We start from the raw sequence: 12,343 nt of genomic DNA, 5'->3' as shown, positions 1-12,343 counted from the left end.
TGATTTGAAGGAAATATGCATGTTAAATATACTTATACAATTTGAAATGATTTTACTATTTTCCTAATTTAACTAATGTGACCCCACAATGTAGAATAGTAACAATATAATAAATCATTTGGTATTAAACGTGGCGTAAGTAACATGTTTTAGTAAAACCTCTGCTTTTATTTTTACACTAACCCTATCTGCTTCCTGTGTTTTCATTTTCATTCTGATTAACTTGACGACGTTTGTGCTTCTGCCCTGCATATCGCTGTTACTATAGCAACAACAGCCAGAGAGACGGGCATCACTAATGTTTGTTTCGGAGAAACCGTAGCTGCGTGGTTTGTGGTTGAGAACACACATCTTACGTCTGGTCGAAGGTCTAAGATTCTGAGAATTTACCCTAGTGTCGGAAGTGTTGTCTTGAATAATTAACTAGTTGAGAAAAGGTGCGTAGCACCTGGCGCACGTGTAAGTAATTGATGCCCAACACTGTTTAGCAGAAGGTTTAATCCGTCGACATGAAAAAGGTAGAGACAAAGGACGGTTTGGTTTTCATTTCAAACCGTGAATCGTTTCTGACCAAGTCAATGCTTTGTTCCTTCCCTGAAAAAGATAAAAAAAATCTACCATATTATAACATCAGCCTTAAGTCTCTTAGTAGAAGAACAGGGTCATGGGTGCATTTAACATGTCACACTGTGGTGTGTGAAGACTAAGACTGACAAAAATTCATATATTGCTGGGAAATAATTGTACTCATAAACTACCTACTGTTAATTTGAATAATGCCTTTAATGATGACTAAAGTTCACGTTGACTTATTAATGAGGCTGAGACTGTTGCTCATGAATTTCTATGGTGCTTCACTTCCCCATTGTGACCACTGGATGGCAGAATGCTGCACTCGTTTCTAAACACACCTGGGATTCGTCAGCTCCGTTCGTAGCTACAATAAATAAATAAATAAATTAATTAAAAACAAAAATAATTTAAAAATACCAGACACGGTTATAGAAATTATCCCCTCAGATAATTTAAATGAGACGCCTTCAATTCCCTCATGGCTCTCTATAAAGTGCACAGTGGATTTGTTTGATGGATGCTTGATTTGCTTTCAAAAGAGAACAGGGAGCAAGAAAATCGACTGCGGAAAAATCTGGACAATTTTGGATAGTGACATGTGAATTAGGCTTTCTATAAGTGATTCCTAAGACAGAACGGGCTGAAAGGACTAATAAATAAAAACCAGTAGAAGGCGGAAGTGCAGCATAAGAAGCCTATTTGCGCCTGCGCCGCAGACGAAATTTTTTTTTATTGTCACGTGTCTTCTGACGCTCTTCGTTATCAGTTTGGTTTCTAGTAAGTACGAGAAATGATGTAATAGCAAGAAACAGCGCTGAGATGTCACCGGGGTGAATATAAGTAGACACTGGAGTCAACCGAGCGACTCGAAATACTAACGACGTTAAAACAGCCAAAACATCTCACTCAACCCATGCTAATGTTAGCATTGAGTTAGCCAGAGCGCAACAGATTGAAGAGGAAGTGGGATTCGACTGAATCGACAGTAAGTTCAGTCTTCTGGTGATGGTTAATCCTCTGTCAGGTTTTACTGGAAAACTCATCCCCCCCAAAAACGGAGAGTCCACTGTAAATGCTTCGGCGCTGGAAGGATTTTTTTAAGCAAAGTTGGAAAAAGAGCTGAGCTGTTTTTGCTCCGTATACACTGCTTAGGCAAACTTCAAAGTAAAAACGTCGAAGGTAATTATGTGAGATCGTTGGAGATGTCATCGATGACGTCGCTTTAAAAAAAAGCATAAAAAAAAAAATACACATCTTAAAAAGCATAAAAGATATTAAAAATGCCACATGCAAGCAATAATGTCCTTTTATAAGCTAATCGTTTTGAAGTTTGAATGGTTTTCTTAGCTGAAAGATTAGGATCTGAATGCCACTAGAATATTTGGGCAAGCTATTTAAGAAATCTTGATCTTGTACCTCAAAATAACGACTTAGAGAAATTATCTCATAATTATGAGTTATTCAGTCAAAATAATGCAATACCATCAGGAAGTACTGTGCACATTTTCCTGTCATTCGCTTGTGTCACCTATGAGGAAAACGCAGCAAATTTCAAAAACTTCTTGCTCTTTTGAGTTACTCCACACCCGGCACTAGCGCCCCCCCCCAAATGTAGAAAGTCCTGACAGCTCCCACAATATAAATGCTAAAAAAATGTGCTAAAACAATAAAAATAGTTGCAGTGTGGGTTTAATTCAAGCTCAGTGTCCAGTGACAGCAAATGGAAAAGGGGATTGTATGGTCAGTGAATACTTGTATTTGGTAACAATGGGCCTTATAGAAGCAGAATGTCCAAATGAGAGAAGATAAAACTAGTGTAGCACTAAACTTTTATCCAAAATCTCTGATAGCTTTCATTTAAATTTGTACACGTCTGGACTTCTGCTGTAAAGGCCTCTATGGTATCATGATGATACCTGAAACCTCACGAAAACCGAGGGCCTTTTTCGGCCTTGATGACAAGATCAATATGACAAATACAAGATGAGATCAACCTTTATTGATCACACAGCAAGGAAAGTCACTCATTAAAGCAGCTCACAGGAATGGTATAAAGTGCTAAAAGAATTTTTAAAGTATTTTTAAAAAATTGAAAAGTAGAATACACAATGCATATCCAAAAGCATGTATAAACTAACACACAGCCTCAGAGAATTTACAGTATTCAACCATGATCAGAAACATTCAGCTGAGCTGTTGAGTTGTATAGACTTACAGATGTGGGAATCAAAAGACCTGCGTTACCGCTCTTTCCTACACTGAGGGTGTATCAGTCTGCCGCTGACTGAGCTGTACAGAGTCTCCGCTGTCTGATTTAGCTGTGAGAGGTATTGTAAGCTTGGCAAACCTCTTCCCCTCACCCACCCACTCCACAGAGTCCAGTGGGCAACCCAGGACAGAGCTGGCCCCTCCTTACCCACCTATTCAGTCTCTTCCTGTCCCGGTCAATGCTGCCCAAACCCCAGCAATATGACTTGTTGTTGAGGTGTGTTAACAGGAACCACTACCTGAGATACGCACCAATAACTTGTCCTATCCCCATCAATCAAATAATCAGAAACAACAAATGAGGGGGTGGTTCTTGTTCATTGTTTCTGTACTTGTATAATTTTTATTTTCAACATGGAACACAGGGAAAGGGTGCCAGTTAGGGCTGCAAATTATTATTATTCTTGATTTTTTTGGAGGGCTTGCAGCAGCACCCCCTCCAGCAGGTGGTGCCCTAGGTTGCAACCTAAATGGCCTATAACAAGAGCTGGCACCAACCAAATTAAATTATTGACAAAAGTATTTCATTATTTTGACTTAGCAACTCATAAGTTTGAGATCACAGATCACATCATTTTTTCCCAGTGGTCGAAATGAAGATCATTGTGTTTTGAAGAGTTTTACAGTTAAAAATTGGCAACAAGATGTTTTAATTGCTGCCATTGTTGTCTTGGTCGGATATAAAATCGGATAACATTAAAATCGACTCTGAAACTCGGCTGTGCAGAATTAAAGGTACACTCCCTGGCTACTACATTAGATACACCCGTAGAATTTAATGCAATCCAAAACAGCAGCTCTGCCAAGAACTCAACTCTACAAGGATAAACATTCTCACTTTTTAACTTCAAACTGTCAAAAAGGGAATTATTCTACTTCGTGTTTATTATTAAGGTCATACCAGAGTAAAATATATTCTGGGATGGTTCCAAAATGTTGTTTATTTATTTATTTGTTTACTTATGTAGTATGAAGGAAAGTTGCAGTCTTGATCTTACGTTTGATCGTAACCGTAATCTTATCACACTTTGTATTGTTAAGTGTTTATGGAGAATGTCACACTGTTCTCAGTGGGTCATACGTTTTCACAGAATGGGCATAAATAGACCCGCTATCATTTTTGGCCTCTCGTTGTTGAAACTCTGCTATGTACATTACTCTGACTTACAGGGGGTTTAGACTTTCTGGCTTAGTTATACTGTAGTTACTTTTTATGTTTACCCTGTTAATGGTAACATGCATATTTACTTCAAATTTCTGAGATTAGATTTCGGGCGTTTATCAATCGCTCTTTCAGGCTCTAATCCACACAAATCTTACCAATACACCAATTACTGACCTATAAACTCACACTTGTGTCTTCCCAGGCTGTTTTCAGTATGCGGAACCGGCACAGGGGATCCCAGCTGGGGTTGCTGCTCCTGGCATCCCAGCTGTTTCAGGTGGGTGTGGACAACATCCCACCAGTCACCCTGGCTGTTTTGGCTCTCAACGTGTACCTTTACCTGTTCCCTGCAGCTCCTCCGATGCAGGTAATTCACCTATACAGTAATAAAAATAGTCTGAAATACACACAGTGCATTGTTTCATCAGTCATTTCTGTCCCAGTGCCATTACAGCTGACCGTAAATAAATAATATTACTATGTGAATGTGAAACTTGACTTGTTTTATTAAACAGGAAAGGAAATAACAATGTTATTACTTTCCCAGTCAGGACCAGAACTGTCTTTCAGGAACAAAATGCACCATTTCTTTCTTCTAAATGTATTTGAAATTATTATTATGAATATAATTCCTCTCATCTATCCATTCCTTAGGCCTGTGTGAGTGTTCAGCAGGCATACTGGTTAAAAGACTGGCGCCGCCTTCTGCTGTCCCCACTGCACCATTTGGATGATTTGCATCTCTACTTCAACATGGTTTCTTTCCTCTGGAAAGGGATCATGCTGGAGCGGAAGCTGGGTGGACCCTGGTTCTTCTACGTGCTTTCAGTCTTCTCTTTGCTCACTGGAGTAGTCTATCTGCTGTTGGAGGCAGTGTTGACAATGGTCACCGAAGACCAGTCTTACAGCATGGCCTGTGCTGTTGGCTTTTCAGGTATGGACTAACTCTGACTTCCGTTTAGTTTGGGCCTGGGTGTCGTTAATAATTCGTTCTGTACATCTACCATTACCTTCATTTTGATACTTTTCCTGAACAATACTTTTTTTGATACTAACTTTTAAAAATCCATTTAACAATCTAGTACACATCTTTAGTTTTTTTTCATCACCATGGCCTTTTCCACTTAAAGCTTTTTGAAAGAGGATTAAAGCTTTATGAAAGAGGATTTAATGTAGGATGGTTGGATTACAATGACTTAGTATAGTTTGTGTAAAGTTTATTTAATTCTAAACCAGCAAAATCACATAGACTTAGTATCTGACTCAAATGTACAATCTACATGAAATAAATAAAATAGACGCTCAGTTTTAAGTTAATATGTTAGGCTGATCGTCATTGTACATACAGCTTTCATTTTAGCATTTATAGTGATTAACGAACAAGTTTTCTATATTGAATTGACGGTAGATGGGCGAATGCAGGGAAACCTTAAAATATCACTTTGCTGCACGTGTTTGCTTGTTAATGAAATATTATTGGCTTTTTACGTGCAGAGATTCTCTGAGCTAGAAGCTGAGTGTTTTACCTCAGCTGGGCTTTGACCCTCCTACAGCTCACCACTTCCTTTACCCTCTCTTGTCATGCAGCTGTATATTTTGTGTGCAGCTCAGCTCCGTCCTCAGCCACAAAGACAGAGGACAGACTGATCATTCAGACAGTATGACTGTATTTTCAGACTATATCTGCTAATTTCACGTGCTAATAAAATACTGAGAATCAATTAGGAATCCTACTGGGAGTCACACCTGCACACACAACTTTTAATTTTTAGTCGAATAAGTGACACGCTTGTCGGATGCTGCTTAGGCATCAGAATTTGGTATCAATTTGGTGCCATTAAAATGATCAAAGTTTGATACCTAGCTATATTTAGTATAATCGGTCTTGAATGTGAAACTGATCCTCACATTAAGCCCTAACTGTTTCTTGTTGTTGTTTTTAACCTCAATTCCTGATCATAACTGTTTATTCATTTTTGTAATGTGACTCTCTCTAGGTGTCCTGTTTGCTCTGAAGGTGCTCAGTAACTATTACTATCCTGGGAATGTCACCTATGTGATGGGCTTCCCTGTGTCTAATCGCTATGCTAGCTGGGTGGAGCTAGTGCTGATCCACATAACATCACCTGGGTAAGTTACCAGTCAGAAATGTGTATAACGTCACTACCTGAACAGGCCGGGAACAGGCAGATGGCACTAGAGGTCTGGGGGCCCATGGGCCAGACCCCACTCTGCGCCCTGGGGTCCTTTTTCTCAAACTGTCCTCGATCAAACACACTGTAGACCTACCAGTGTCTCTTGATGCATGTACTGAAGTTGTACATGTACTGAAGTTGTACCAGCACTGAGTTTTAATGGGACCAGTTCAAAAATTTATATCTTTATCTGAGTATTTGCTGTCATATGACAAGCCCTTTGTATACATCAATATAGCTGTCAGAAAGAATTATAATATCCCCTAAAATCCCCACCAGATAATGCAAATGGACCAGGGAAGCTCAGTTAAACAGGCTTTTTTAAATCAGCTTTCAGAGTATTAATAGATCTTATAGAGAGATAGGTCTGGAACTAAATGTAAAAGACTTTGTCAGCACAACAAACAAAATTGGTCAACAGTACATACAAAAAACAAAAATGCCAGGCTACAGCACCGTTACTTTCTGAGGAAGGTTAACTTGTTTTAGAGAGAGTGGCTTGCTTCTTCAGTTATACTCGGTAGCATGTATTCCATCTTCAGAAAAAGATACTGTCATCTGCCAATGGTCCAGGATGTTGAACCGCCAGACACTATGAATTTTGACAGTAAAAGTTCTCCAAGTACATGCTTTCTGATGCTAGGAATTATTGTGTACACCAGATGGCAGTGTTTCTTTAGTTAACGTGTGCTCTCTGTTTTTTAGGACCTCTTTTATTGGCCATCTAGCAGGCATCCTTGTGGGTCTGCTATACACCACTGGTCCACTGAAGACCATAATGAAAAAATGTGCAGGTATGAATTCAGGTGATTTAGATACTTGCGTGTTTTTTCACTCTTCCATGTAAGTCTTTGTGGTCTGTTAAAAGCCCCCTGCATAATATAAAACTTAAAAACAGAAAAGATTCAAATAGTTTGTTTAGCATTACAAGTAAAAATATAAATGCTGATTTAAATGCAGTTTGGTTTAGGTGATGCACAAGGCCGTATGGCAGCTCTTGTTTGTAGTAAATCAATACAGGTTTGCTATATATGGATCATTCAAGATTCAAGATTCAAAGTGTTTATTGTCATATGCACAGAGAGAAAGCATGTTTCCCTGCACAATGAAATTCTTACTTTGCCAGCCACAATAAATGCTGTCTGTATAAAAATAATGATAACTAATGGTGACAAAAAATAGTAATAGTAAAGTAATATAAAATAGAAAAAAATAAGAGCAATAAAAAGTAAGGTAGTACAGTTCTGATAAATAATGGATGCGCAAAATCGAAAATGTAAAGCAATGTAGTGAGTTATATGTCCATGTAAACAGTTATATGCCCATAATTGCAAACTCCTGTCAGCTATCAGTTTAGGAGTCTGATGGCAGAGGGGAAGAAAGAGTTCTTCAGTCTGGAAGTCCAACAGTCCGTGCTGGGGGTGGGAGGGGTCTTTGAGGAGAATGTGTATGAATGTGCAAATGAGACTACAATTCTAACATTAGAACCAGCTTTGAGTCTGTGTGCAGTCCTGTGGGTCTCAGTATTAATACAACTCCAATTCAGAAACAGTTGGGAAGATGTGTAAAACATAAATAAAAACAGAATCCAATGATTTGCAAATCTCATCAAACCGTATTTTATTCCCAAAAGAACATAAACAACATTTCATGAAATGGTAAAATATCTGATTAAAGAGGCTAAAGAGGAGTGGGACCATCCAGCTTGTTACCAGCGGGCAGCTGACACAACTGGAAAGGCTCCGTCGATGCTATAAAGTACATAGAGTTTTTAGAGCAACACATGCTCCCATCCAGACGTCGTCTCTTTCAGGGAGACCCTGCATATTTCAGCAAGACTATGCTAAACCACATTCTGCATCCATCACAACAACATGGCTTTGCAGGAGAAGAGTCCGGGTGCTGAACTGGCCGGCCTGCAGTCCAGACCTTTCACCAATTTTTGTAGTGAGATTATCTGTTTGTATGTATTTTATCCAGAGCCTGTGATGTCATATGGATACAATTTACGGACCCGGACACACGACAGGTCTTCAGGCATTTCAGGTAAAAATTCAGTATCTGGCTCTATGAATATTACTGTATTTTTTTAAAATTCTAAAAAACATTTAAACACTTATAAACTGTGTGTTTGCAGGTTTCAGTGGCACTAGAAGGGGATACTCGGGATACAATCAGCACGCACCACACTACACAAGGACTCCCACAGCATCTTACACAGGAGGACTGACGGAGGAAGAGCAGTTGGAGACAGCCATCAGAAACAGTCTGAATGACAGAGGTAGGAGGCGGGTGGTGGGAAATTAATTTGTATAACCTACCAGGTGAAAGTCAACCAAGAGCCAGCTAAGTGACTTGTGTATAACGATGTAATATTTTTTTTGTTTTTGTAGGACAAACCAGTCAGATAGGTGCAGCTCCTCCCTATGGTTTCCAGCTCTCTGGGGAGGCAATAGCTGAGGAAATCAGGTGTAGGAGACTGAGGAGGTTTGACAACTGAACTGCCAGGCAACGAGGAGACAAGACAGAAAGGGAATTGTGTCCTAAAGCCAGGTCGTAACTCTGCTTCCATAGGCTGCACTAATGCCCTGAACAGGAAAGTCAACCACGCAGCCTTGCACATACAGAATGTCCTGTTAAAGGTGGCCCTTTGTATTAAGATGCCTCTGAGCATTATCGTCATTATTGTATTGTTAGTAAGTATTGTCTGGTAATATACAGGTAAGATTAGAGTGTCTCTGACTAAACTCTGACTTGACCCTAGACTAGCTCATGCAGTTTAGGTTAATCCAAGTGCATTTATCCTTAAGCCACACCTCCACATCTGAGTGTGTGAAAAGGTTCTAAATGTATTTGTACAAGAACACTGGTATTTACTAAATTGGCACACGCACAGCTTCACACAGTGAGCGATAAGTGCTGTGGCCATCTGCTCATGCATGAGGAGGCTGATTTAAATACAGAAATGCCTCCAAAAGTACTACACAGCCCCTCGAGAGTCCTAGTAACCATTTGTTGTGGACAAAAGTAGCAAACGAGAAATACAAATATGAAAAACATCACACATAAGGTTAAGAGAACACAAAACGGACCACAGGGTGAGTGGTTCGATCCCTGGCCCTGGCTATATGTCGAAGTGTCCCTGGGCAAAACCCTGAAACCCTAACAGCCCATTCCCCCTCCCCAGCGATGCAGTGCCGGTCCAAGCCCGGTAGAAATTGGGGAGGGTTGCGTCAGGAAGGGCATCCGGCGTAAAAACTGTGCCAAATCAACATGCGGACAATGATCCGCTGTGGCGACCCCGAACACACGGGATAAGCCGAAAGGAGAGTATGTACTATTGATATATGCTTTATGTGTGCCTGCATTGTTTCTGGCTATGAAGTTTGTAGGTGCGGTGGAAAAGTGCAAACATGACATGAGAACGTTAAACATTGCTTTCATACTGTATTGGCAGAGATTACCACAAAAATATCCATGCGGCCTAGCTCCTGTTTGACATCCACATTTTACGCAAAGAGAAATAAAAATACAGACGGTGGATGGCAGATGATGCACTTTCACTAAGGGGACTTTGTGATTCTATGCTGCTACAACTACCTCATCCAATCCCCCAAGGAATAATGTTCAACTTTGACATTTAATACATCATAAAAACATTTCAACATGTATCACAATTTAAACAAGGGGGGAAAAAAATAAAGCTGTTGTGAAATCGGGCATGTTTGGCTGCAGCAATCACAAAAAAACTTCCCGAAATCTGGTTGGGACACTTTTAATTTGGTGCAGAAACACTTCAATACATTTAATACTTTATGAGTTATAAGTTTTTAGACTGAAGATTTTTAATATGTACAGTTGGACTTCAAACTGAAAGCTAACAAAGCAGTAAAAAGTGGGGCAGGACTTTTCCATGACCTCTTGAGCAGTATTTTTAAATTGGTTTAGCCAACAGATGCCAGCAAAACCTGCATAATACATTTAAGATTGAGAAAAGCTCTTCCTGTTTATTCTATCTACATGTTTTATATCAAATTACCAAAGCTTTGTACATCGTGGTGCCAAATGGTCATGCTGCACATTATTATTAACCTATTACTGTACCACAGATGTGGTGCAGTAGAATTGTGGAAAAATAATTTCCGTTTATTTTTTAATAAAAATATTTATGTGCTTTTTGAGCACAAAACGTACTGCTGAGTATCTGTTTTTGAATTTGGAACAATCTGTGTGATCTATTTGCAAACACATGAGGATATTAAGGCATATGAGGTTGCCATGTTTGAGCACACAACATGGCAACCACACCTAACCACCATTGATTTTAGATTGTAGGTTGTGCCTGTCGTCATGCATTCGTGCTACTGAAGTGACGTGGCAGCTCTATGGTTACAGCGCACATCTCCACATACTCAGCAGAAGACCTTTGTTGCACGCCGTTCCCTCCGTCTCAGCCTTTCCGCATTTCCTGTCTGTCTAAACACAAAACGGACACACCACAGGTCTTCAGGTAAAAATACAGTTAGGGTAGTCTCCAACATTCTCTCTAGCAGTTTCAACTACTGTTGCCAAGTTTATGTTGTGGAAACGTGAGTTCAGATGGAAAAAGTGCATTGTTGTCCTGGGATGATTCTGGCTAACGTGTAAAATGTCAAACCGAACAACTATTGTGCATTTGTGAATAACACATCAGCCAAAACAATCTCGCCAAGAAAAATGAAAATTTTAAATACAGATTACCACTGAAGTTCATTGTAGCAGCAGTCTATACATCGACGAATGAGCTTGATGTTTTTGAGTATGAGTCCTTGTGAATCCACACTGCTTGACTGCAGGCAGTTTATTTTTTTGTCACAGGTATTTGTTTCCTTCTTGTCCAAACTGCCACAGTAGTTTCTAACATGGTATCGCTCTGGTATGTGTCATCTTTGAAGGCATCACATGCTAACTACTCAACCTCAAACCCTAATTCTCCAGGGGTCCAAAAATAAAGAAATTTCACGCAGCATGTGGCTTTATTTCAGTTCATTATGCATTAGACAGTGCCTTAGCACTATTTTAATGGCACAGTTGATAAATATTTTATAACTTTTATATCCCAAAGGTGATAGTCATGTAATATTTATATTTAATATATTTTTTCTGTGTCCCAGTAATGACTGTATATAATGCACTGTCTGTGTGTCTAATAAGCCTTTAAACACAACTGGAGAAGCCAAGTTGCATTTCATTGCCTCACTGTTGCATATCTCCATAGATTACAGCAACTGTGTGAATGTACCCTTGGATCTTGGATATACCAGTGTGTGCACATAGACAAGGGCAGCGTCACCTGCATCATGTTCACACGCTTCCTTACGTACTTTGTGTAGGTCTGGTGGATTTACAGTAAAAGAATAGCCACGAGGGGCTCAACCTTTTCTTTGGGCAATGTATTGTCATTCCTGTTTGACAATGCAATTTACTCCTTTTGAACTTCTGCTTTTCCACAACATAGACAGGGGCCATGTCAGGACACAAAGCGGATAACAATCTTGGCAGAGACAATGGCACAAGCACACATACGGCAGGTGCTTAGATGGGAGTAGCTGTGGATAAGCTCAGTAAGGTTGTTCCCCAAACATGTTCCACTATTATTGTAAAGGTTTAGCGTCCAGATATACTGGAATTTGAGTGTGTGTTTCCAAATGTCATCATGTGGTGTTACTGAAATTCATGATAACCAAATGTGTGTAATCTGTGATATCAGACATCTGTTTTTCTAGATTTCTTTGGTAATTTTTCAAAAAAACAAACACCATAGTAGAAACTTTCTGAAAAGTCATCATGTGACGCTGTGTGAGCAAAGTTATAAAAGCAATACCTAGACGAACTACAATGCCGGCTCTGATTTCCCTAAACCCCTGAGGCATCCTGGGAAGTAGGACAGCTCAAATTAGAGCCAAGAAACCCAACAAGCCCCACATCACCCTATCACCCTACATAAATTGGACTGCACGTCCCAGGGCCCAAGTAGCTAAAAATGCTGAACTGGTTGTGTGTTAAATATCCAGACTCTGCGTCACAGTAAATGTTCTGACATCGGATGGATTTTACAGTTCGTGCAGTTTGATTTTGCGTACTGCCATTAAGGAGCATGGGA

At 39.7% G+C, this 12,343-nt stretch overlaps 1 protein-coding gene across 2 annotated transcripts; it reads left to right on the top strand.

Moving 5' to 3' along the window:
* The first annotated feature begins 1,299 nt into the window (after window positions 1-1,299).
* rhbdd1 (rhomboid domain containing 1) lies at window positions 1,300-10,394 on the top strand. Of its 2 annotated transcripts, none has more exons than XM_067508841.1 (8): window positions 1,300-1,558; window positions 4,209-4,373; window positions 4,661-4,940; window positions 6,004-6,136; window positions 6,907-6,995; window positions 8,182-8,247; window positions 8,339-8,482; window positions 8,595-10,394. In XM_067508841.1, exons 2-8 carry the CDS (start codon window positions 4,221-4,223, stop codon window positions 8,699-8,701), a joined length of 972 nt encoding a protein of 323 aa, XP_067364942.1. In that variant the 5' UTR covers window positions 1,300-1,558; window positions 4,209-4,220; the 3' UTR covers window positions 8,702-10,394. The 2 variants fall into 2 exon arrangements, with proteins under 2 accessions (XP_067364942.1, XP_067364943.1); XM_067508842.1 differs by lacking the exon at window positions 1,300-1,558 and adding an exon at window positions 1,612-1,752.
* The last annotated feature ends 1,949 nt before the right edge of the window (window positions 10,395-12,343 follow it).

This window comes from Channa argus, chromosome 6 (genome assembly GCF_033026475.1).
Source record: "Channa argus isolate prfri chromosome 6, Channa argus male v1.0, whole genome shotgun sequence".
NCBI lineage: Eukaryota > Metazoa > Chordata > Actinopteri > Anabantiformes > Channidae > Channa > Channa argus.
Note: the sequence above shows the minus strand (reverse complement) of the source record. Positions and strands in the feature narration are given on the sequence as shown.

What these genes read in the sequence shown, in the direction of transcription:
- rhbdd1 (XM_067508841.1), top strand. Translation starts at nt 4,221, where the DNA reads ATGCGGAACCGGCACAGGGGATCCCAGCTGGGGTTGCTGCTCCTGGCA. An exon ending in CTGTGCTGTTGGCTTTTCAG is followed by an intron (nt 4,941 to 6,003) that starts GTATGGACTAAC and finishes GACTCTCTCTAG; the next exon opens with GTGTCCTGTTTGCTCTGAAG. An exon ending in ATCCACATAACATCACCTGG is followed by an intron (nt 6,137 to 6,906) that starts GTAAGTTACCAG and finishes TCTGTTTTTTAG; the next exon opens with GACCTCTTTTATTGGCCATC.